Source organism: Schistocerca nitens, chromosome 4, assembly GCF_023898315.1.
Source record: "Schistocerca nitens isolate TAMUIC-IGC-003100 chromosome 4, iqSchNite1.1, whole genome shotgun sequence".
Lineage (NCBI taxonomy): Eukaryota > Metazoa > Arthropoda > Insecta > Orthoptera > Acrididae > Schistocerca > Schistocerca nitens.
This window is the reverse complement of record NC_064617.1, coordinates 836,496,402-836,523,851: the sequence shown is the minus strand read 5'-3', so window position 1 is coordinate 836,523,851 and position 27,450 is coordinate 836,496,402. Positions and strand designations below refer to the sequence as shown.

Here is a 27,450-nt window from a genome sequence, read left to right as displayed (position 1 = left end):
CTTTGCTCCCCAAATATAAAAACTCCTTTACTACTTTAAGTGTCTCATTTCCTAATCTAATTCCCTCAGCATCACCCGATTTAATTCGACTACATTCCATTATCCTCGTTTTGCTTTTGTTGATGTTCATCTTATATCCTCCTTTCAAGACACTGTCCATTCCATTCAACTGCCCTTCCAAGTCCTTTGCTGTCTCTGACAGAATTACAATGTCATCGGCGAACCTCAAAGTTTTTATTTCTTCTCCATGGATTTTAATAACTATTCCGAACTTTTCTTTTGTTTCCTTTATAGCTTGCTCAATATACAGATTGAATAACATCGGGAATAGGCTACAACCCTGTCTCACTCCTTTCCCAACCCCTGCTTCCCTTTCATACCCCTCGACTCTTATAACTGCCATCTGGTTTCTGTACAAATTGTAAATAGCCTTTCGCTCTCTGTATTTTACCCCTGCCAACTTCAGAACTTGAAAGAGAGTATTCCAATCAACATTGTCAAAAGCTTTCTCTAAGTCTACAAATGCTAGAAACGTAGGTTTGCCTTTCCTTAATCTTTCTTCTAAGATAAGTCGTAAGGTCAGTATTGCCTCACGTGTTCCAATATTTCTACAGAATCCAAACTGATCTTCCCCTATGTCGGCTTCTACCAGTTTTTCCATTCGTCTGTAAAGAATTCGTGTTAGCATTTTGCAGCTGTGACTTATTAAACTGATAGTTCAGTACTTTTCACATATATCAACACCTGCTTTCTTTTGGATTGGAATTGTTATATTCTTCTTGAAGTCTGAGGGTACTTCGCCTGTCTCATACATCTTCCTCACCAGATGATAGAGTTTTGTCAGGACTGGTTCTCCCAAGGCTGTCAGTAGTTCTAATGGAATGTTGTCTACTCCCATGGCCTTGTTTCGGCTAAGGTCTTTCAGTGCTCTGTCAAACTCTTCACGCAGTATCGTATCTCCCATTTCATCTTCATCTACGTTCTCTTCCATTTCTATAATATTGTCCTCAAGTACATCGCCCCTGTATAGACCCTCTATATACTCCTTCCATCTTTCTGCTTTCTCTTCTTTGGTTAGAACTGGGTTTCCATCTGAGCTCTTGATATTCGTACAAGTGGTTCTCTTTTCTCCAAAGGTCTCTCTAATTTTTCTGTAGGCAGTATCTATCTCACCCCTAGTGAGATAAGCCTCTACATCCTTACATTTGTCCTCTAGCCATCTCTGCTTAGCCATTTTGCATTTCCTGTCGATCTCATTTTTGAGATGTTTGTATTCCTTTTTGCCTGCTTCATTTACTGCATTTTTATATTTTCTCCTTTCATCAATTAAATTCAATATATCTTCTGTTACCCAAGGATTTCTACTAGCCCCCATCTTTTTACCTACTTGAGCCTCTGCTGCCTTCACAACTTCATCCCTCAGAGCTACCCATTCTCCTTCTACTGTATTTCTTTCCCCCACTGCTGTCAATTGTTCCCTTATGCTCTCCCTGAAACTCTGTACAACCTCTGGTTTAGTCAGTTTATCCAGGTCCCATCTCCTTAAATTCCCACCTTTTTGCAGTTTATTCAATTTTAATCTGCAGTTCATAACCAATAGATTGTGGTCAGAGTCCACATGTGCCCCTGGAAATGTCTTACAATTTAAAACCTGGTTCCTAAATCTCTTTCTTACCATTATATAATCTATCTGATACCTTTTAGTATCTCCAGGATTCTTCCATGTATACAACCTTCTTTTATGATTCTTGAACCAAGTGTTAGCTATGATTAAGTTATGCTCTGTGCAAAATTCTACCAGGCGGCTTCGTCTTTCATTTCTTCCCCCCAATCCATATTCACCTACTATGTTTCCTTCTCTCCCTTTTCCTACACTCGAATTCCAGTCACCCATGACTATTAAATTTTCGTCACCCTTCACTAACTGAATAATTTCTTTTATCTCATCATACATTTCATCAATTTCTTCGTTATCTGCAGAGCTAGTTGGCATATAAACTTGTACTACTGTAGTAGGCGTGGGCTTTGTGTCTATCTTGGCCACAATGATGCGTTCACTATGCTGTTTGTAGTAACTTACCCGCACGCCTATTTTTTTATTCATTATTAAACCTACTCCTGCATTACTCCTATTTGATTTTGTATTTATAACCCTGTATTCACCTGATCAAAAGTCTTGTTCCTCCTGCCACCGAACTTCACTAATTCCCACTATATCTAACTTTAATCTATCCAGTTCCCTTTTTAAATTTTCTAACCTACCTGCTAGATTCGAGTAAATATGGTATTTTACCTCCGGAATATTTTACCCAAGAGGACACCATCATCATTTAACCATACAGTAAAGCTTCATGCCCTCGAGAAAAATTACGGCTGTAGTTTCCCCTTGCTTTCAGCCGTTCGCAGTACCAGCACAGCAAGGCCGTTTTGGTTATTGTTACAAGGCCAGATCAGTCAATCATCCAGACTGTTGCCCCTGCAACTACTGAAAAGGCTGCTGCCCCTCTTCAGGAACCACACATTTGTCTGGCCTCTCAACAGATACCCTCCGTTGTGGTTGCACCTACGGTACAGCCATCTGTATCGCTGAGGCACGCAAGCCTCCCCACCAACGGCAAGGTCCATGGTTCATGGGGGGGACAACAGCTTTACCTGCTCATTTTACTTGGACAGCACTGACCAGTCAGCTGGTACAGCTAGCCTGCTGTGGTGTGAGCACCTGCAGTTAAGACGTACCGTAAAAGAGGCGAGCAGAGGAGCAATAATACAGCTTCGAATATCATTTAATTTTTAAGCAGAATCAAATAAAACACTGCAAACCTACCACAATACGCTTCTTTGACGACTAGACTAAATCTACAACACTTTCTCGTTTTAGCAAATGTACTGTTGTAATTAAAAACAAGAATGATGAAAATTTCTGGCTTAACCACAGGGTAGTTTTTGTGCATTACCTGTGTGTAATGTAAGAGAGTATTGAAGGATTTCTCCTCATAGTTAAATATTGAAGCCACTGAAGGTATTACTTAGTCAATCATCTGGTAATCTCTTAGGTCCATCCTGATCTGAATTCGAGAAATACATTTCAGTTCTGGAAGTGACACCTGCTATGTTGATAACGAACCTATCAACAACAGAATCTACGAAGCCAACCAGGCGCAGCATTTTCTCTTGTTTTATAGCGAGCCGTTCTATATCCCGCCAGTATTCGGCAGTGACGTGTGAAAAAGCTGTGTGTGTTAGTTCCAGTACGTCTGGCAGTTTAACAGTCATGTTACTTCTCGGGCCAAATCCCGCAGCTTGGCTCCAGATCTGTTCTGTTGGGTTCATATTGTACTGATACAGTAGCAAATGTAAAAAATGCAGCATTTGTATGATGTGCTCGATGCTGTGAAAATGGTTGTTTTTGATGTTTCTACGATACTTATCTACCTCTGTGGTATAAAACGATGGACCTAGTCCAAATAAAGAGGATTTGGTGTTTCATTTTTGCCTTAAAAATCAAATTGTTATGTTTTCTTAATTTAAACAATTTTTATGAACAGTCTTTCGTAAAATATCGATAATTAAGAATTTGTATTTGAAATGGAAACGGGAATTTCGCATACAATATGTAATTAGAAACAAGAAAACATGCATTATTCATAAAAAATGATGATGAGTTTTATAATTACGAGATGCAGGTATTCCAAATTGAATGAGGAAAAAAAAAATTATACTGGGTAGATTTGAATCAATGCACATTTGGTTGACATATCATTACACTACTGACTGCGCTACATACAACATGGGTTTGTTGATCAACTACATTGTATTATACAAAGCAGGGAAAACTTCTGAAAAACATTAAGAACAGCCATTTATCGTCACTTTTAACCATGTTCCACTATGAAATAGACAGCAGCCTCAGCCATTTTCATACTGCGCATTAACAGCGTGACAATCAGAGCACAACACTGCAGAGGCTGTGACTATATACGATTTTTGGAATAAAAACTACGTAGCTAAAGCGTGATTAAGAGAAACGATGATGGCTGTTAACACATTTGAATCTCTTAAAGTTTCATTTAACGTAACTTAGCAATAAGATATCTAATACATAAGTAGGACATACTTCCAAGAGCGTAACACCAGTGTATGTGTGCTGCGGCTTCTGACCAATCATCGCGTTTGTGTCTGTCTATATCAGGTTTATTCTTATGATGAACAGATTGTCACGAGCTGTATCAGCAATAGAAACAAGCAGCCATGCTATCCGGAAACATTTCTCTGGCGCATCCAAGCTGCCACATTCGCGCATGCACAGAGCAGTCTGAGCTTTATTACTGTAATGAGGGGTAGTCTCCATGTGAACTGTGTTTACGTTTAGTTTTCCGTTTCCTCTTGGTTTACAGCTCTCAAAAACAAATGGATTTCTGTGGCCAGGAGCTATAAACTGAATTAAAATATTAACATAATTATGGAAGGCTAAAATATGTTATTAGTCTCAGTTTTCTGGTTTTATTTTATTCCCAGGTTTTTGGCAGTCAGGTATTAATTGCCTTGCAGAACAATGAAGTTATTTTTGACGATTTGCTAAAAAAAATTGTCTTTAATTAACCTTTTCTGCAGAGGCTGTCAATTTATTTGAAACGCTATTGGCTAGTGTCAACTGCTTGCGGAATTTCAAGTGCACATTGCTGTCTTTTGTGAAGTATAGCATTATGCCATAGAACTAAACATGAGATAATACAGTACTGGTACTTAAAGAAAATTTGCGTTTCAAAAACCACACTGAAAAGTTTGATATCAGCATGGGACGTACTTCTTTGTGAATCTGGACATACTAATGTACTCCTTAAGCCGAATTAAGGATTTTAGTATGGTGTACAATATTACGATGCTCTAGGTATCCTTTGATGTCCTGTTTTGTTTACGACGCAATGTAAGATCTTTTAATGCAATTATGTACGAGCGTACTGGCTACCTACGTCATTGTGTCTTTGCAGGCACAGTAAGCCATTTTCTGGTGCTCTCTGACAACTGCTGAAACGAATTCTAACAGGTTGCCGCAAAATATTGCAATTGGTTGTTTGAAAAGTGTTGCTTTCAAAGTACATTTAATTTTATGAAATATGAGTTACGGTATGTTCCAGTGCGAACGTGCTTTGAATTTCTTAAATCACAGAGTGTTTGATTTTCATTTAATGCTTAACACTTTGGGGGCCAGCCACTTTCAAACATTTACGTCATTACTTAAAATTTTACTGGCACAGTTGTGTAATATATCGAAGTGTAACACCCGCAAAAAAATACAAATATTATATGTGAAACCTTAGCTTTTCTTGTAGATTTAATTTAAACAATTAAGTTTCCCCTATTTGTGTGTACGCGCTACTTAGCGGTGATGTTGCTACAGGCTCACTCACTCACTCACTATATTGACGGGCCTGCCTTGGCCCGAGGTGTAGGAATTTAAGCTGGTTGAGCTGTTCCTCCTGAAATCCTCTCTGTTGGAAATGTTTTTCTTCTCGTTTTGGATTGGCCTCTGGTTTCTGTGGATGAAGAAATTTATCTGCCGGGTGATTCTGGTGGCTTCTTGTTCTTCTTTCTCTTGCTGCTTCCTGGCTGCCCGAATTCTATCTTCTTCAGGCGGGAGAAGTCAACTGGCGGCGTCTGTTGCTGGATGTACATGACTGCTTGGTCAGTCATGTACCGCCGGTCCTCGTCGGTGAAGATGGGGCTGCTTGTTTATCAGCTCCAGATCTGCACGCCTGACTAGTTTCCTCCCATGGATCTTCTGGTTCAAGGGTTCGCACCCCCAGTGGAATGGATAAGGTTTATGAGGTAGGGGAGGGATGTTGTCTACCGTGAAAGGGTAAGGATGGCCATCTTGGGGGTAGCTACCGTCGCGCAGGGAATCTGCGATCTTCGTCAGCACCTTCCTCACACAGTTCTTGTTGGGGAGGGGGAGGCACTCGAACGGCTCGTCTTCGTCTTCTCCCTCGGTTTTCATTGGCATTTTCTGTGTCATCTGCGTTTCCGCAGAGACAGGAGTGACGACTGCTTCCGAGGGGGCCGTCTCCTTGTTGTCGGCAGTTTTCCCTGACTGCATGACCACCTCCCTAGCAAACTGCGTTGCCGCGTTGGCCAGGGAGGCGGTTGTTTCTGTTGCCGCATCTACCCCCGTACTGGTGGGGGTCGGTGCCACGTCCGGCGTCGTGCGGGACGCGAGGTACAAAGCGATCCTTAGTTGAGTCACCTCCCGACGCGTCTCTTCTAGTTCCGCTCTCAGGGCCGCACTCTCCTCCGCCATGGCGGATTTGAGCGCTGTGATTGCGTCCTTGTTGGCTTCCCGCAGTGCTTGGCGGAAGGCGTCCACGTCATTTTTGTGGTGCAGCCCGTTTCCCCTACTAAGGTAGGAGGGTGGGGTGTCCACCTTTTCTTCTTGTTGGGCCACCTCTTTGTGTGTGGTGGCCAACTTCCGCTGCTTCCACGTCTTCTGATAGCTGCAGCTGCATGCATTTGCGGCATGCGAGCCACCGCAATTTACGCACGCTGCTGCAGTACCTCTTGGTTTGGTGCAGTTTCGTGTGTCGTGTGGTTTCCTGCACTTAACACACTCAACCATGCCGTCGCATTCCCTGGCTGTGTGTCCCAGCTTTTGACACTTATAGCACTGTAATTGTGCCACAGGCTTCTGCTTCTTCTTGTTGTTGCCGCAACCGTTGCTCCCGACTGCGTTTAGCAGGAGCTCAACAGCAGCAGCAATCTTGCCTCTTCCTCCATTCCTGCATCTTGGCACGGCATTGGGCTAGTGGCATTGGTGTGCGCGAGCGACGGTAACGAAGTGAGCCGTAGCGAGTCGAGCAGCAGAGTGTGCGTCGTGCGTCGCGTGTTGCTACAGGCTGACATCATCACGTGTCCTATGCTCTGAATCACTATTTTTACATGCGACACATCATCCGAAAGACGAAAACCGAGTTTCCAAAACTGTTTTTTCGCTGTCGTGTTGACATGTTAATGTCTGAAATGGCTTTGCTAGCACAGTTAACTACGGCGCCTGAAAAACAGCAGATGTGGTTTATGATTTTGTCAGCACAATCGCTATTTCTTCTCAGTTAGACGAGGTGTAAACAGATTCAGTCTAATATTTCTTCTTATCCTACACTGTACAAAAACCCACTCCGTCAATATTAGCCCAAATTTTTAAAAACTAGACAAAACCTGACAGCCCAACCACGTTTGAATACTGGATGTGTTTACATGGCAGCGAAAATCGATTGCCGAATAGGAAAACAGGCAAACAGAAGTGGATTTCCAGAATCGATTTTGAAGTGATTACGTGGCCACCCAGGAGTGGTATTGGGAGATCGATTTAAATAATCAGGTTTTGGGAGCCCCACGTAAACGCGATGAATATCTGCGATCATCGGCTGCCAAGATCACGTGACATAAGCTATGATTGGCTTACAAAAGCGCATGGTGATCTCGACTTCAATGCTTTGGAAACTAACGTTCTGTGTTTGGTGGAAATCGACTATATAATTTCGTAATACGAAAATATACAGCGTACATATTGCTGCAAATCAAAGATCTTTCCAAAACACATTTCTTTCTGGGGTTTCTTTCCTAAAGTGGCAGGAAGTTGTACGCCGGTGTATAAAACCTTAACGTTGAGTTAACCATTCAAAGGATTGATAAGTTTTACAACCCCGAGGGAGAGTCTACTGTCACTTACCATGGAAAAAGCGTATTTTCATCACGGAGAAAGTTTATTTTTTAACCAGGAAAACCCCGGGAATTTTTTTTTCTTGTCCGCGTATACACCCTGAGAAAGCATTTGAGATATTATCCTGCATCTTTTTTCACTTCAGTTCATTCTTTCTATTACACTTTGGGTGTCAGCACAACTAAATTTTTTAATATGGAGTTTCATTTAAAACGGCCCTTGCAAATACTGAAAAATTCTGCTATTTTGTGTGTTTTTAAAATTCTATTTTTTTATTAAAGTCAATAAGTTTTGATGTACTTAATTAATTTTTTTACAGTTACATATATATAGTTAAAAATTTCGTTAAGACATCTTGTTACATGAGTGCCTGCACTGAAAGCAAAACATGCTACAGCCCATTATAAATCAATTGTCTTCCATGTTCATACGTAACTTCCGATTTGATAATAGCTAAGAACTTTAAATGGAAAGCTGTATAGATATACAGTGAAAAAGCACATCAACATCCTTTTGTAATATTTCTCTCTATCACAAACCTCTATTGTGAACCATTTAGCACTCCGCTGGTTGCATTTTATCATGATGTGGTGCTAGTATAATACAAACTCTTAGTTACTGCATGCTGCCACAAGTTGTTTCCAAATGAGAACTCCTAGAGAAATTAATAAGAGTAGTAAATAACCAGTGATAAAATATTAAGAACTCTTTTTCGCTGATTTAAATTACTGTCATGGATCTGCAGTCATTAATTAAATAACTGTTAATATGTAAATATTTATGATGATGATGATGATGACAAACAAGTACATATGATTAATCAACACTACTATGTCGTTATAACCATTCTCTGTTAATAATACTCCACCTTTAAAGTTTACACATCATCTTTATTTCTGTATACTTGACTTACTAAATGAATTGTGAGATGGAAATGGATCAGACTTCTTTATTTTCTGCAGGAGGAATTTAGCAAAGCTCTTGGGATACGACAAGTATGCCGATTTGTCAATGGAAACAAAGATGGCAGGAAGTGTGGAAAATGTTCAAAAGATGTTAAGTCATCTTTTAGACAAAGGTAAACATTCCAGTTTTTTATTTATGCAAGTATTATTAGGTACTGAAGTAGTAAAATGAAAATAAAATTGTAAAAAATCATTTCAGCACTCCCTGTTCAAGAGGAAGAACTTCTACAACTGGAAACATTTGCAGCAGAACAGGGATTTGAAGGTCCCATGCAAATATGGGATGTACCTTATTGGAAGACAAGGCAGCAGAAACTGGAATTTGGGTATTTGTTTAAGATGAATCATTACTTGGATCATTACTTGGATCAGTATTGGGTTTTAATGATGTAGTGATGAGTAAATTATTTATTTGATTGCCGTTTGAAATGAGCATGGGAAACATAGTGTAGTGCAAAAGAGTAAGGCACATTTCCTTATAAAAGAGGGCAGGCAATATGTTCGTAATTTGAAATAATTAGACCTTGTTTTGAAGAGGAGGGAAAGGGAGAGGGGGTGTTAGTGCTTTGTCTTTGTTGAGGGTGTCACGAAGTAAGTTGGGATGTTTTTTACTTCCCCTATTGTTTTGCCATCTGCCTCCTTAAATTCATTTTTTCATTTATCATTAACATATTTGAGTGTAATCTGCATTTTCATAAAAGAGATAGGTTGGCCTACAGTTTTAAAAAATGTAACATCCCCCATGAACCATGGACCTTGCCGTTAGTGGGGAGGCTTGCGTGCCTCAATGGTACAGATAGCCGTACCGTAGGTGCAACCACAACGCAGGGGTATCTGTAGAGAGGCCAGACAAATGTGTGGTTCCTGAAGAGGGGCAGCAGCCTTTTCAGTAGTTGCAGGGGCAACAGTCTGGATGATTGACTGACCTGGCCTTGTAACACTAACCAAAACGGCCTTGCTGTGCTGGTACTGCGAACGGCTGAAAGCAAGGGGAAACTACAGCCGTAATTTTTCCCGAGGGCATGCAGCTTTACTGTGTGATTAAATGATGATGGCGTCCTCTTGGGTAAAATATTCCGGAGGTAAAATAGTGCCCCATCCGGATCTCCGGGCGGGGGCTACTCAAGAGGATGCCGTTATCAGGAGAAAGAAAACTGGCGTTCTATGGATCGGAGCGTGGAATGTCAGATCCCTTAATCGGGCAGGTAGGTTAGAAAATTTAAAAAGGGAAATGGATAGGTTAAAGTTAGATATAGTGGGAATTAGTGAAGTTCGGTGGTAGAAGGAACAAGACTTTTGGTCAGGTGAATACAGGGTTATAAATACAAAATCAAATAGGAGTAATGCAGGAGTAGGTTTAATAATGGATAAAAAAATAGGAGTGCAGGTAAGCTACTACAAACAGCATAGTGAACGTATTATTGTAGCCAAGATAGACACGAAGCCCACGCCTACTACAGTAGTACAAATTTATATGCCAGCTAGCTCTGCAGATGATGAAGGTATTGATGAAATGTATGATGAGATAAAAGAAATTATTCAGGTAGTGAAGGGAGACGAAAATTTAATAGTCATTGGTGACTGGAATTCGACAGTAGGAAAAGGAAGAGAAGGAAACATAGTAGGTGAATATTGATTGGGGTTAAGAAGTGCAAGAGGAAGCCGCCTGGGAGAATTTTGCACAGAGCATAACTTAATCATAGCTAACACTTGGTACAAGAATCATAAAAGAAGGTTGTATACATGGAAGAACCCTGTAGATACTAAAAGATTTCAGATAGATTATATAATGGTAGGACAGAGATTTAGGAACCAGATTTTAAATTGTAAGACATTTCCAGGGGCAGATGTGGACTCAGACCGCAATCTATTGGTTATGAACTGTAGATTAAAACTGAAGAAACTGCAAAAAGGTGGGAATTTAAGGAGATGGGATCTGGATAAACTGAAAAACTAGAGGTTGTACAGAGTTTCAGGGAGAGCATAAGGGAACAATTGACAGGAATGGGGGAAAGAAATACAGTAGAAGAAGAATGGGTAGCTTTGAGGATTGAAATAATTAAGGCAGCAGAGGATCAAGTAGGTAAAAAGACGAGGGCTAGTAGAAATCCTTGGGTAAGAGAAGAGCTACTGAATTTAATTGATGAAAGGAGAAAATATAAAAATGCAGTAAGTGAAGCAGGCGAAAAGGAATACAAACGTCTCAAAAATGAGATCGACAGGAAGTGCAAAATGGCTGAGCAGGGATGGCTATAGGACAAATGTAAGGATGTAGAGGCTTATCTCACGAGGGGTAGGATAGATACTGCCTACAGAAAAATTAAAGAGACCTTTGGAGAGAAGAGAACCACTTGCATGAATATGAAGAGCTCAGATGGAAACCCAGTTCTAAGCAAAGAAGGGAAAGCACAAAGGTGGAAGGAGTATATAGAGGGTCTATACAGGGGCGATGTTCTTGAGGACAATATTATGGAAATGGAAGAGAATGTAGATGAAGATGAAATGGGAGATATGATACTGCGTGAAGAGTTAGACAGAGCACTGAAAGACCTAAGTCGAAACAAGGCCCCGGGAGTAGACAACATTCCATTAGAACTACTGACAGCCTTGGGAGAGCCAGTCCTAACAAAACTCTTCCATCTGGTGAGCAAGATGTATGAGACAGGCGAAATTCCCTCAGACTTCAAGAAGAATATAATAATTCCAATCCCAAAGAAAGCAGGTGTTGACAGATGTGAAAATTACCGAACTATCAGTTTAATAAGTCACAGCTGCAAAATACTAACACGAATTCTTTACAGACGAATGGAAAAACTGGTAGAAGCCGACATCGGGGAAGATCAGTTTGGATTCTGTAGAAATATTGGAACACGTGAGGCAATACTGACCTTACGACTTATCTTAGAAGAAAAATTAAGGAAAGGCAAACCTACGTTTCTAACATTTGGCAGGGGTAAAATACAGGGAGCGAAAGGCTATTTACAATTTGTACAGAAACCAGATGGCAGTTGTAAGAGTCGAGGGGTATGAAAGGGAAGCAGGGGTTGGGAAGGGAGTGAGACAGGGTTGTAGCCTATTCCCGATGTTATTCAATCTGTATATTGAGCAAGCAGTAAAGGAAACAAAACAAAGATTCGGCATAGGAATTAAAATCCATGGAGAAGAAATAAAAACTTTGAGGTTCGCCGATGACATTGTAATTCTGTCGGAGACAGCAAAGGACTTGGAAGAGCAGTTGAACGGAAGGGACAGTGTTTTGAAAGGAGGGTATTAGATGAACATCAACAAAAGCAAAACAAGGATAATGGAATGTAGTTGAATTAAGTCAGGTGATGCTGAGGGAATTGGATTAGGAAATGAGACACTTAAAGTAGTAAAGGAGTTCTGCTATTTGGGGAGCAAAATAACTGATGATGGTCGAAGTAGAGAGGATATAAAATGTAGACTGGCAATGGCAAGGAAAGCGTTTCTGAAGAAGAGAAATTTGTTAACATTGAGTATAGATTTAAGTGTCAGGAAGTCGTTTCTGAAAGTATTTGTATGGAGTGTAGCCATGTATGGAAGTGAAACATGGATGATAAATAGTTTAGACAAGAAGAGAATAGAAGCTTTCAAATTGTGGTGCTACAGAAGAATGCTGAAGATTAGATGGGTAGATCACATAACTAATGAGGAGGTGTTGAATAGAATTGGGAAGAAGAGGTGTTTGTGGCACAACTTGACCAGAAGAAGGGATCTGTTGGTAGGACATATTCTCAGGCATCAAGGGATCACCAATTTCGTACTGGAGGGCATCGTGGAGGGAGACCAAGAGATGAATACACTAAGCAGATTCAGAATGATGTAGGCTGCCGTAGGTACTGGGAGATGAAGAAGCTTGCACAGGATAGAGTAGCATGGAGAGCTGCATCAAACCAGTCTCAGGACTGAAGACCACAACAACAACATAATATCTAATTTTGTGCGTGGTTTTATGTATGTAATTGATTTTCTAATTTATTTTGACTATCGCTAGTTAATATCTTCCATTATAGGGTGAAATCAGTAATTGTTTTGTAACTTAAATTGTATTGTTGGCTTATAAACACCTATAAATTCTGTACTAATTTTAAACATATGGAGGAACAATTAATAGTATTCTTAAAGGATCTATTTGGTTCTATTCGGAAATATGTTAGCAAAGCCATCCCTTCATTAATCCGAAAGTAATTACCAGTTTTGTCAAAAGTATTGTTTGTGTGACTATACAGGGTGGTCCATTGATCATGACTGGGCCAAATATCTCACGAAATAAGCATCAAATGAAAAAACTACAAAGAACGAAACTTGCCTAGCTTGAAGGGGGAAACCAGATGGCGCTATTGTTGACCCGCTAGATGACGCTGCCATAGGTCAAACAGGTATCAACTGCGTTTTTTTTTTTTTTTAATAGGAACCCCCATTTTTTATTACATATTCGTGTAGTACGTAAAGAAATACCAATGTTTTAGTTGGACCACTTTTTTTGCTTTGTGATAGATGGCACTGTAATAGTCAAAACATATGGGTCACAATTTTAGATGAACTGTTGGTAACAGGTAGGTTTTTTAAATTAAAATACAGAACATACGTACGTTTGAACATTTTATTTCAGTTGTTCCAGTGTGATACACGTACCTCTGTGAATTTATCATTTCTGAGAATGCATACTGTTACAGCGTGATTACCTGTAAATACCACATTAATGCAATAAATGCTCAAAATGATGTCTGTCAGCCTCAATGCATTTGGAAATATATGTAACAACAGTCCTCTCAACAGTGAGTAGTTCGCCTTCCGTAATGTTCGCACATGCATTGACAATGTGCTGACGCATGTTGTCAGGCGTTGCCGGTGGATCACGATAGCAAATATCCTTCAACTTTCACCACAGAAAGAAATCTAGGGGTGTCAGATCTGGTATGGGCCATGTTATGGTGCTTCGATGACCAATCCACCTCTCATGAAATATGCTATTCAGTACTGCTTCAACTGCACGCGAGCTGTGTGCCAGACATCCATCATGTTGGAAGTACATAGCCATTCCGTCATGCAGTGAAACATCTTGTAGTAACATCGGTAGAACATTACGTTGGAAATCAGCATACATTGCACCATTTAGATTGCCATCGATAAAATGGGGGCCAATTATCCTTCCTCCCGTAATGCCGCACCATAAATTAACCCGCTAAGGTCGCTGATGTTCCACTTGTCGCAGCCATCGTGGATTTTCTGTTGCCCAATAGTGCTTATTATGCCGGTTTACGTTACCACTGTTGGTGAATGACTCTTCGTCGCTAAATAGAACGCGTGCAAAAAATCTGTCCTCATCCCGTAATTTCTCTCGTGCCCAGTGACAGAACTGTACACAATGTTCAAAGTCGTCGCCATGCAATTCCTGGTGCATAGAAATATGGTACACGTGCAATCGATGTTGATGTAGCATTCTCAACACTGACATTTTTGAGATTCCCGATTCTCGCCCAATTTATCTGCTGCTGATGTGCGGATTAGCCGCGACAGAAGCTAAAACACCTACTTGGACATCATCATCTGTTGCAGGTCGTGTTTCACATGTGGCTGAACACTTTCTGTTTCCTTAAATAACGTAACTATCTGGCGAACGGTCCGGGCACTTGGATGATGTCGTCTAGGATACCGAGCAGCATACATAGCACATGCCCGTTGGGCATTTTGATCACAATAGACATACATCAACACGATATTGACCTTTTCTGCATTGGTAAACCGTCCATTTTAACATGGGTAATGTATCACAAAGCAAATACCGTCCACACTGGTGGAATGTTACATGATATCACGTACTTATACGTTTGTGACTATTACAGCGTCATCTATCACAAAGCAAAAAAGTGGCCCAACTAAAACATCCATATTTCTTCACGTACTACATGAATATGTAATAAAAAATGGGGGTTCCTATTTTAAAAAATGCATTTGATATCCATTTGACCTATGGCAGTGCCATCTTGCGGGCCAACCAGAGTGCCATCTGATTTCCCCCTTCAAGCTAGATGAGTTTCGTTCTTTGTTGTTTTTTTGTTTGATGCTTATTTCGTGAGATATTTGGCCTGGTCACTATCAATGGACCACCCTGTATATGTTAATTTCATGATTTAAACAAATAATACAGCTTAACCCTTGTATTAGAAGAAACTGTTAAAAAGACAGAATTTTTTGATGTATTCCGTTAATTTAATGAGTTAAGTTTTAATTGTAATTTCTATAAATTAAACATCAAAGTGTAGTTTCAGTGTCTATTATTGTGATGATATATAAGGACCCAATTTTTGGTCCCAAGACAGTCAGTCCACGACCAAGTTTCAGACAAGAAGCCTGTGTTGGTTAGATCAACAACAATGCATCAACTTAACCGTGAAATAAGTGTTACACAAATAGGCCATGTGTTAAAGCAATGAAAGTGTCTGTTCAGTTTATTTGAAAGACTGTGAAATGTGTGGTTAGGTTTTCACTGCTCATAGATATTCAGTATGAAACTATTGTAGCAGTATGTTGATGTTTACCTGCAAACTATTAATGAGGTTTATTGAAAGTTAAACAATTAAACAATAGTGCACTGACCATATAACTGTGTGTTGGGGGGGGGGGGGGGGTGGAGGGGGTTGTGAACAGTGAAAGTAAAGAACTGTGAAACGCAAATGTGCACCTGTCGGCTACATCATTTAAAGTAGTCAGTGTTGAACTTCCACCTCCCATTTTTTCAGCAAGTATAGCAACACAGTACATCAACACTGAGGACCATCAACAAAGAAATAAAGCAGGCGAACATCACAAGGGTACAAGCACTTTTGGCATTCTTCAGAAATTAAATATCTTTTCTTATGTTTCATGCTATTTTATTCACAGGATATATTCATATTCTCTGGCTCCATGTCATTTTATTTCTATGCCCTCTCCTGATGTAAAATGTATTTACTCTAACTGCATGACCAAAGTAGTTACTGTGCAGGGTGTTAAAGTTAGTAAGAACCATCTCAGTTCTTGATGCATTTATTATGATGTGACCAGTTTCATTTAATGAACTTTATCAGATGACTTTGCAACTGACCAAAACAAAAATGAGCTAAAAACTACTGTATCATACACATAATAAATGATATGCAACACACACTGCCACAGTCTTCATAAAAATTCCCACAGAAATATGTACTGATATAGCGACTCAAGTCTGGTCGTCTTATGTAAAGTTGAAGGCACATCCTGGAACATGTAGATGATTATGTCAAGTCTGGCATAGTTTATTCAGGCGTTTTATTTAGTAATGTTGTGGCTTGTCCAGCTTGCAGTTACCAGCACCAAAGGCGCAAAACTGGTTTGAAGTGATGGAAATCAGAGTTGGAGTACCATTAACATCAACTTTAAATGGCTTCTCCTTTTGACTCAGAACTATATATTGTGGCTGCAGAGGCGTATCCATTGTGTGTTATGCCAAATAAATACCTGGTTACATATCCAAAGGTTAGGAAAAATGGCAGGGCTATGATAAGCTGCTTATTCATCTCGACTGGCCATAGTTGGTGAATGTCCAGACACAACTTTTGAACAAAGTCTGATACCTCAATAAGGTCATTAGGCATATTGTTGAAGAATTCACTGGGCAATCAAACTGATTGGCCATAGACCAGTTCTGATGCTGTGGCGTTTCCCAGTAGCACAGTTGGTAGAGTTTCTGTCCAGTGTTGTGATTCATTGCATCTTAGAGCCACTTTTAACTTATGGTGCAACTGCTCAACTAAGCCTTCCACTGCTGGATGATAAGCTGTGGTCCGAATATGCTCCGTGCCTAATAAAACAGTAAGTGATTTGAATAGACTTGAGTCATATTGCCTGCCTTGGTCAGTAGTGATATGTAGGGGCACTCCAAAATAAGCGATCCATCCCTGAAAAAAAGGTGGTTGCAATGGTTTTAGTGGTGGCATCAGCCATAAGAAAAACTGCAGACCAATTGGCGAAGCAGCCGATGGCAGTTAGACAAGTGTGTCCTTCAGGTGGTGTTAAAGGTCCAAGAACAGCTTACCGTATTTACTTGAATCTAAGCTGCGCCTGAAAAATGAGACTCGAAATCAAGGAAAAAAAAATTTCCCGAATCTAAGCCGCACCTGAAATTTGAGACTCGAAATTCAAGGGGAGAGAAAAGTTTTAGGCCGCACCTCCAAATCGAAACAAAGTTGGTCCATTGTGCTTAGCAGTTAAGCTTTACCAGGTAGCCATTGCTATGCGTCAGGTGCTCCGTCTGTATTTATACAGATCATCATCATCATCATCAGTTATCTGTTATATTAGCAGGTCCTTTGCCTCTCCATTTTCTGCGATCCATTGCTTCCTTCTTAAGGCTGCTGTATGTTGTACCATCCATCATGTCATCCAGTATCTAGAATCTCTTCCTTCCTCACTTCCTTTTCCCTTCTACATAACCTTCTAAAACTGTTTTTATCAGTCCATCATTCTTTCTTAATATATGCCCAATCCAATTTCTTTTTCTTCTCCTTATTACATCTAGTAACTGTCTTTTCTCTCCCACTCTTCTCAGTACCTCTTCATTTTTTTTACTCTGTCCATCCAACTTATTCTTTCCATCCTCCGCCATGTCCAGATCTCAAAAGCCTCCAGCCTTTCTCTTTTTTTTTTTTTTTTTTTTTTTTTTTCCCCCTCATAGTCCATGTTTCAGCGCCACATAGAAGAACACTCCATACAAGACATTTTATGAGTCTCTTTCTGAGTTCTCTGTCCAGACCACTGCAGAAAATTCTCCTTTTCTTATAAAACACCTCTTTTGCCATTGCTAACCTTGTTTTAATTTCTGTGGTGCACTTCCAGTCGGTGTCTATCCTGCTTCCAAGATACTTAAAATTTTACACCTGTTCTAGTATTTCTCCATTCAGCATAATTTTTATTTTCTTATTTCCTCCTAGTGCCAATACTTTTGTTTTATTTGTGTTAATTTTCATTCCATACTTTTTTCCGTTAGTTGCAATGGTGTCCACCAAATCCTGTAATCCTTTTTCCCCTGTGGCTAAAAGGACCATGTCATCAGCAAACCTCAAACACCCTACTCTTCTTCCCCCAATTTCTACTCGTGTGTCATCTAATGAGCATTGGTCAATCATATTTTCCAAGTAGAGGTTGAAAAGAGTAGGTGATAGACAGCATCCTTGTCTTACTCCTTTTCCTAGTCTGATCCAGTTTGTACTTTCTCCTCTCACTTTAACTGAGACTTTTTGATTAAGATATAATGGTTTTCCTGGCCACTCTCTTTTCCCTCATTATAGTCGCCATCTTGTCCCAAACCACATTGTCAAATGCCTTTTCTAGATCGATGAAGCACGTGTATAGGTCTCTTCCTTTTTCAATAAACCTTTCTCCCAAGATTCGTAGGAGCCCTGTTGCATCTCTGGTGCCCGTATTCCGTCTAAAGCCAAACTGCTCCTCACCAAGATTCTCCTCCATTACTTTTTCAAGTCTTATATTAATTATTCTTAACATCACTTTGGCTGCATGTGAAATGAGGCTGATTGTCCTGTGCTCATTGAATTTCTTGGTTCCTTGTTTTTTCGGTAATGGAATCATTACTGTTGTCAGAAAGTCCTCAGGCCATTCACCACTGTCATATATTTTATTACATAACCTCAATATTTCTCTTATTCCATCTTGGTTCAAGCATTTTAGTATTTCTCCCGGTATTGTATCTGTACCTACTGCTTTGCCATTTTTCATTGCAGCTATGGCAGACTTTACTTCTTCCATTATGATGGTTGGTCCTTTCTCGTCATCACTTACACTGTTGTGTGATTCAAGTTCCAGAGTTTCTGGTTTGCTATTTGTGTCATATAGCTCTTTTAGATATTCTTCCCATCTCTGGAGGACATCGTCACGATCTTTGTACACTACCTCTTTGTCTTTACTCAAAATTTCCATAGTAGCACTTCCTGCTCTGTTTTATTCCCATGCCACAGTCTGTACTCCGATGTATAGTAAGTCGTATCTTCCGTTCCTGTCCAGTTCTTCAATTTTATCACATTCCTATTTTAGCCATTTTTTCCTAGCTTGCTATATTTCTCTTCACAGTTCATTATTTAACCTTCGATATATCTTTCTTGCATCTTCAGTGTTCTTGTTTTTCAATTTTCTTCTCTCCTCCATCTTGGAAATAATTTCTTGTGTGACCCATGGTTTTTTATCTTTTCCCTTTTACATATCCTATATTTTTCTGTTTTGCTTTAATGATTCCTTCTTTCAGCATATTCCAGTACTTGTTGGCATTATCAGGTGGTTCTTTGTCTTGTAATGTGTTTAGAAATTCCCGAGACAGTATTTCTGTAATTTGTTCTTTGTTGGATCTTATTTTCTCTAAATCCCACTTCTTCACCATGGTCGCCTTCAGTTTCTTTCATTCTTATTTCTATTTCTGCCATAAGTAAGTTGTGGTCACTCTTAATATCTGCACCTGGTAATGTGTGCACCTTCTTGATTCCATTCCTGTATCTTTCTTCTACCAGTATAAAATCGATTTGGCTTCTGTATTTATCCCCTGATGATTTCCAAGTGTAGAGCCTCCTCTTGTGGTTCTTGAACCATGTGTTTGCCGCTATCAGCTGCCTTTCCCTGCAGAAGTCAATTAACCATTCACCTCTGTCATTTCTCTTTCCAAGACCATGACTGCCTACTATGTTTCCCTCTTTCCCTTCTCCCACAATGGCGTTCCAGTCTCCGATTACCATTTTGCAGCATTTTTTTATTTGTGTCCATTATTCTCTCTATTACACTGTATGTTTCATCTACAATTTGGTCATCATGTTCTGAAGTTGGCATATACACCTGGACAATCAGTAAATATTTTTGTGCTCCTTTCAGCCTTACACCAATAACCCGGTCATTTGCGTAGTCTACATATTCCACACATTTAGCCAATTCCTTTGTCATAATCATTCCTACTCCATTCATTCCTTTTACTTCTCCTCCTGAGTAGTACAATACACATCCATCTGACTGCAGCTCTCCATGTCCATTCCATCTTACCCCAGAAACTCCTACAAGGACCATATGATTCTTTTCCATCTCTCTTTTAAGGTTGTCTAGTTTTCCTGCTTGTAGCAGAGTTCTAACATTCCAGGTACCAATTCTCATTTTGATTTTTTGCCTCCTTTCAAGTTGCCCCCCCCCCCCCCCCCCCCCCCCGGAGATCCGAATTGGGGACAATTTTACCTCCGGACACTGATTTAACATGAGAGGAAGCCAATTTTGTGCATAAAATTGAGCCTGCATTATGCAGGGAAGATAATCTGCGGTGGTATTCCGTTGCCTTCCGCAGTTCTGGAGGCCGCCCCTAACATGGGATACAGACGCCTTTTGCAGCCGCCCGCTCCGGCTCAGACGCTGCATGAGAAGTATAGGTTGGGAAATGAAAGACCCCTAGTCCTCGAAACCTAATAGCGTCAGGGTCGGAAAAGAACAAGAGCTGGCCGAGGGTGGCCAGATAGGAAAGATAAAAGTGAGGAGCCTGGCATAAGTAAGTGGAAGCAATGCCAGGACTCAGCTCGGGGCCCTGTGGTCGCCAGCCATGTATCACTAGGTGTGACTCCCTTCCTTTTTCGTGTACTTCGTCTGGTTTGAATTGATTGTTTATTTTTCTTTGATCTGATAAGTGCTGTTCTCTTTGTTATAGGTGTTTATGTCACTCTAAGCAGAAAATGCATTACTGTTCTGTGTCATGCATTGTTTGTCGCATTCTGATAATGAGTGTTCACGACCTGTCGCCGCTCGTGGCATGGCTTGCTTTTGTGCACGCTACAGCCGCTTACAATTAAAAAAAAAGAAGGGGAGAGAGAGAGAGGGGGGGGGCGGATCGTCCCATTAGCGAAACAATGGCAAGAGACTGCTATTTGATGTTACCTACACTCCTGCTTTCTTTGATAATGATCAACAAGAACCAAATAATAGACAGCATATGATAGATGATGTTCTGAATGAGAGTTTAGCGAAAATTTTTCTCCATTTGAAAATCTTTGCAGACGCCTCTTTAGTACATTAAATTCTGCACTGAAATTAGAGCCATCTTAGATTTAAAAATCTAGTCAGTTGCCGTGCTTCATTTCTGACTGTATCACTATTAGGCATAAGAATAATACGAATATAAACATGGCATGATATCTATATTCTTCCGCGTTTGCTGTTGTCTCACTCCAGTTTTGTAGTTTATTAGGCAGACAGGATTTAAATGAGTTAGCAGCAAACACGAAAGAATACATGGCAAAATGTTTATATTTGTATTATTCTTATGGTGAAGAGTATATTGCATGCGATTCACAATTCATATAAGTTCCTGTAAGGAACCATCTCTTCTCACAGGTAGGAAAAAATTCAGAACGTATAGTTGGCCATATTGACAAACATCCCAAACAGTCTTGCCAGTCGGATTTTCGTAGTACATTGAAATGCTGCTACATTCGAAGAGGGACAATACGGAAATTGTATTTACTTCATTGGATAATGTATAAAAAATGCAGTGGTCGAAACTCGAGGCGGAGAAAAAAAGCTCAACTTCCACCTTTTTTTTAAATTTATTTACTGACGCAGAGGGTTTGGCGCCAGTATTTATCTTGTGCCTGCAAAGCATGCCTGTGTAACGCTACATATATTCGACGGCAGAAGTTAGTTGTGGCGGCACCTACCAACATTTTTCAGAACTTCCGCTTACTTTGCACTCGATTCTAAGCCGCAGTTGGTGTTTTGGATTACAAAAACCAGAAAAAAAGTGTGGCTTAGATTCGAGTAAATACGGTATATGTGGGGCTCAAGTGACAAAAGCTGCCTTTTGGGTTGCCAAGATGAGTGGGGCACCATAAGTGCCAAAACTCAAAATAATTTCTATGCAGGATGTATCACAATTAGTAACAGCCAGTTGTGGTGTGCCAAGCTGAAAAGGGGTGGGGTGGGGTGGGGGTGGGGGGGGTGGGGGGGAAAGGGGGCAGGAATGCCCAACTGCAAGATTTGTATACAGTGTGTATCACAATTAGTAATGAGAACTGACATGGTTGAAAGTGTATGAGGGAAAGGAGGAGGGAGGAGGGGTGCCAAATAATAAGTTGCTTGTGAGGATAAATGTTCTCAAACTGGCCCTGCATATGTGAACATATTCAGATTATTGGTTGCATGGAACAAAAATATCAGGAGGTGCACTGATATGGTGGATGATGTTATGATGTTGACAGGCCACTTATAATTGTATCTCTATTTGGCAGAACCTTCAGGATCAGGCAGCAGACTGGGATCAACAGCAGACATGTTGTTTATCATGTGTAGCATCTTGTATAAGATTATTATAAATCTTTTGCCGTTAAGATATGTTGTTATCAACCAAAGACCTAGTTTATAAAGTGCATGACATTCAGTGTATATGAAACATAGTTACTAATTTGGTTCCATATTATAATCTTGAATGTGTTTAGTTTGTACTTCAGATATTTAATGGTGTAATCATTTTTCTGTGTAGGTTGGATGAAGATTCCATTCGGGAGTATTTTCCATTACCGAAGGTGCTCTCTGGATTGTTTATGCTTTGCGAATCTCTGATGGGTTTGCAGTTTGTTGAAGAATCTGGAGTAGACAAATGGAATCCCGATGTCCAGTTCTACAACATATTTGAGGTTGGAAGCACAGAACCTGTTGGCAGTTTCTTTATTGATCCTTACATCAGGTAGCTACTTAGCAGGAAAAAATGGTATTAGTAAGAGTAAACAAATTTCAGAAATTGGCTGTTACTGATACAGGAGCAGAAAGGAATAATAAAATAAGCTGGGAGTATCTACCAAGTATTTTATAAATTTGCAAACATAATTGATTTGGTCTTACAAAATATAATTAAAGATGTGCACTATATCTGTAAATGTCAGCTATGGTGGGAATGTTGTAGAATGGGAAGGAGAAGAGCAACATACCAATCATTTATTGTTGTCCCTTGGAACCATGTATTTGTCCATTGACAGAGACCATTTTTCTTGTACGTTTTGTGCCAAAATACCAAATTCACTAGAAACAAGTACAAACTAGAACTGCATAATTCTGTTATGTATTTTGGTCACAAATGCAGAAACCATAAAGAAAATTTGATCAAATACAGGAAAGTCATAGGTGGAATACTAATAATGGAAGGAATGAAGGTAACAATTCAACATGTATTTGAAGCATGGCATGGTTGACTTGAAAAAGTTTCCAAGTTATCAGGCAGTGTGTTTCACAGCTAACCAATACAAAATACGAATACTTTGGATTAAAGGAGACCAGTCACCAAAAAGCAGAAGCATTGAGTCATCAGTACACACACACACACACACACACACACACACACACACACACAAGAGAGAAAACTTGGTATATTTTGGAGTCATCCTTTTGTGAGCAAAACACACTCAGTCACTCAGTCACTCACCAACTCCTATGCCTACACACACACACACATACACACACACACACACACACACACACACACACACACACACACACACCAACTGAATTGAATAAGTCGTCGTCTTGGATACAGCAGATTGGACGAAGAAAGGGGTGAGGGGTGGAATATTGGAGACTGCAGAGAAAATCGTGTGGATGATAATTTTTAAACATATAAACCTAATTGTAGCTGTTGTAGTGGAGCAGGGGTCAGAGTCAGATGTAGATCAGTGACTTTTGAAGATTGAGGCTAAGTGAATCAGGAAAAAGATGCCATATGCTACTAAATGATAAAATTGGTATTGACCACAGTTTTTCAGTGGCTCATCTGTGATCAGGTCTGCATAAAAAACATGCAGTAGTTGCTGCAGAGTATAAATGTCACATGACTATTTACACATGTACTCCTACTTTTGATGTAAGAGATTATACGAGTAATAGAACTGTAACGCAATGTGCTGCTAATGGATGGGTAGGAAAAGTCCTACAACTGGGATTTTCACTCAGGTATGCTATGTATGACTGGGATCAAGAATGGGGTAAGGATAGGAAAATATGTTTTGTAAGTTGAGTGGTTGACGGAATGCTACTTGTGGGAGAAGAGAATGCTTTTGGGGAGGCTGTTTCTCTGCCCAGATGGTAGTCAAAGCTGTGGTAGAGGATGAAGTTTAGCAGTTTGTTTTGGGTGGCGGTACGTAATGAGAAAGTTTGGTCCTTTGCGAACAGTTTGCAGTTGCAGCTGGGGTATTATTGTCAAGGAAAGTGGACCAGATTTGGGGAAAAAGGTAGTGCATGCCTGTTAAGGACTCAAGAAGGCTTTCAGCATTCTGGAAGGGGGCTGCTCTCTACTCAAGATGTTCTGTTTTTGGGTAGCATGCATGTACAGAAGAGACTCTGATGTCAAAGAGATGGTTGCCATAAAAATAAGTATACAAGGACTGTTCAAAAAGTAAGCTGACTTCACAAATTGCGCGGGTAATGTACATTGGAGTATCAATCTATTTTTTTGTTTTGTTGGTACACATGTCCCGAACATATGTTCACAGTTCCAAGTGTACAGCACACTTCATTTGTTTTTACAGATAGAAAGGTTAGATGTTTTTTAGTTTGCTCGGCGATTTTTGATTTTTATAAAAAACAGAGCAAAGAATCTGCATCAAATTTTGTGTGAAAAATGGAATCAAGTGCTCTAAAACACTTGAAATGTTGACAGTGGCGTATGGTGAGTCTGCTCTAATTTAAAAAAAAAAAAAATGTTTAAAGTGGTTCAAGCTCTTCCAAGATGGCCAACAAGATGCCAATGATGAACCTCCTTCTGGACGCCCCAGCACATCAACAATAGAAGATAATGTCAAAGCTGTGGAGAAAATTGTTTTGGAAGATCATCAAATTACTATAAGAGAAGTTGCTGAGAATGTTGGTATATACGTCAGCTCATGTCATGCAATTTTTTAGATGTTTTGGGCACGAGACGTGTCAGCGAAGTTTGTTCCAAAACTTCTCAATTTTGATCAGAAGAACTGTCGCATGAGCACCGCTCAAGAGCTCTTAAATGACATCAGTGATGATCCTGATTTGCTCAGAAGGGTCATAACTGATGTCAAGACATGGGTTTACAGTTATGATTTTGAAATCAAAGCCCAATCATCCCAGTGGAAGCCTCCTAGAGAGCCACAACAAAAAAAAGCACTCCAAGTTCGATCAAATGTCAAAGTTTTGGTCAGTGTTTTTTTATAACTACCATGGCATAGTGCATCATGAATTTTTGCCCCAAGGTCATACAGTCAACAAGGAATATGACCTTGACGTTATGCACTGTTTGCGAGAAGCAGTACACAAAAACCATCCAGAATTGTGGAAAACAATTCATGGCTTTTGCATCACGACAATGCACCTGCTCATGCCTCAGCCATCATATTCACTGGATTTGGCCCTCTGTCCTCTGTGACTTTTTCCTGTTCCCAAAACTGAAGAGACCTATGAAAGGACGAAGATTTTCAATGATTGAGGAAATAAAAACTGTATTGCTGGAAGTACTCAAGGCTCTACTAAAAAGTGCTTATGAGAAGTGCTTCAAGGAATGGAAGAAGAATTGGCACAAGTGTATTGTATCTGAGTGGCGATTACTTTGAAAGAGACAATATGAATATTAATGAATAAATAAATATTTTTTCATAAAAATATAAACTCGCCTTACTTTTTGAACACATCTCATATTGTTGACCATTTTTGGGCTTATATTGCATGAAATGTCTGTGGAGCCATCAGAGAATAGGTGGCTAATTGAGCTGAAAAGGATCAAGTGAAACGTATTTATAACAAAATTAGAGCTGCTAATGACCCTTCCACAGATCCCAAGTGTAATAGTCCTGATGAGTGTTATTGTTTCACACATTTTTTCTTTTATCGTACAGTTTTAAATAGATATTAGAATGACTCCTCCTGCAGACAATTTTTGTAGCTGATACGAGACATGATGTATTCATTATTCATGTTCTGACTTCCTTTTACATCTCATCTATGTTATGTACATTTGTTAATGACTATGGGTCATTTACTGGGTGGATGTCCTCTTAGATCATTTCACTGTATTCTGCTCTATAGCCCATTATAAGTTGTGTGCATTTTAGATCTCATTTGTTCTACTTTATTTATCAACCATTCCACCTATCATGTGTCTCTGTGCCTTCAATTCTGAATGTCATATTGCTCATGTATTATGTTCTTTTCTGTAAATTTTCCATATTATTTTCTTATTAGCTCTTAAAGGTAATAACCATTGCTTATTAAAGTAGCTGTTATACTTTTACAAGCAGTAACAGTTTTGTGTGAATGCTGTTTTTAATCTTTCTACTGCGATCAGTAATCTCTTTTCTTTTTGTGAGCATAAAATCACTGGAACTCATTTTTGAAAGTATTTGTATGGAGTGCAGCCATGTATGGAAGTGAAACATGGATGATAAATAGTTTGGACAAGAAGAGAATAGAAGCTTTCGAAATGTGATGCTACAGAAGAACTCTAAAGTGTAGATGGGTTGATCACATAACTAATGAGGAGGTACTGAATAGAATTGGGGAGAAGAGAAATTTGTGGCACAACTTGACTAGAAGAAGGGATCGCTTGGTAGGACATATTCTGAGGCATCAAGGGATCACCAATTTAGTATTGGAGGGCAGTGTGGAGGGTAAAAATCGTAGCGGGAGTCAAAGAGATGAATACACTAAACAGTTTCAGAAGGATGTAGGTTGCATTAGGTACTGGGAGATTGAGCAGCTTGCACAGGATAGAGTACAATGGAGAGCTGCATCAAACCAGTCTCTGGACTGAAGACCACCACAACAACAACAACAACAAAATCACTGGAATGGGTGGTCTAACAGTTCTTAGCATATCCAGATTTAGATTTTCTGTGATTTTCATAAATCTTTGCAAACAATTTCTGGGATGGCTCCTCCAGTGAAATCATACCTGGTCCCATCCCTTGTCTTTCAAACTAGTTATCTGCTTTTAATGGCCTTACTGTTGTTGAAACATCAAACTCCAACCTTCTTTCTTCCATGTCATTCCGTGAGATAATATTTGTATGATGTAGTACTAAAATAGTATTAGAATCAAAACTTAAGAGTTTCAGAAGACTTAAGATCAAACAAGGCAGAAGATATAGGTAACATTCCATCAGAATTTCTAAAATCATTCCGTGAGATAATATTTGTATGATGTAGTACTAAAATAGTATTAGAATCAAAACTTAAGAGTTTCAGAAGACTTAAGATCAAACAAGGCAGAAGATATAGGTAACATTCCATCAGAATTTCTAAAATCATTTGGGAAGTTGCAACAAAACAACTATTCACGTTGGTGTGTAGAAGTATGAGTCTGGTGATATATCATCTGACTTTCAGAAAAATATCATCGACACAATTCCACAGATTGCAACAAGTGTGAGAATTGTCACAAAATCAGCTTAATGCTTATGAATTCAAGTGGCTGACAAGAATAATATGCATCAGAATGGAAAAGCAAATTGAGGATGTGTTGGATGACAATCAGTTTTGCTTTAGGAAAGGTAAAGGCCCAGGTAGGCAGTTCTGACATTGCAGTTGATAATGGAAGCAAGGCTAAAGAAAAATAAGACATATTCATAGGATTTATTGACCAGGAAGAAGCATTGGACAATGTAAAATGTTGCAAGATGTTTGAAATTCTGAAGTAAGAGTAAGCTATAGGGAGAGATGGCTAATGTACAAGAGCCAAGAGGGAATAATAGGAGT

The 27,450-nt window shown here is 39.6% G+C and overlaps 1 protein-coding gene across 1 annotated transcript in view; it reads left to right on the top strand.

Annotated features, from left to right (window-relative positions):
* The window catches only part of LOC126253269 (uncharacterized), a 79,322-nt gene that overhangs the window by 35,277 nt on the left and 16,595 nt on the right, over positions 1 to 27,450 (top strand). The window contains exons 7-9 of the mRNA XM_049954483.1: positions 8,674 to 8,789; positions 8,876 to 9,002; positions 22,226 to 22,429. Coding sequence (XP_049810440.1) covers positions 8,674 to 8,789; positions 8,876 to 9,002; positions 22,226 to 22,429 — 447 coding nt within the window. The remainder of the gene's footprint in view (positions 1 to 8,673; positions 8,790 to 8,875; positions 9,003 to 22,225; positions 22,430 to 27,450) is intronic.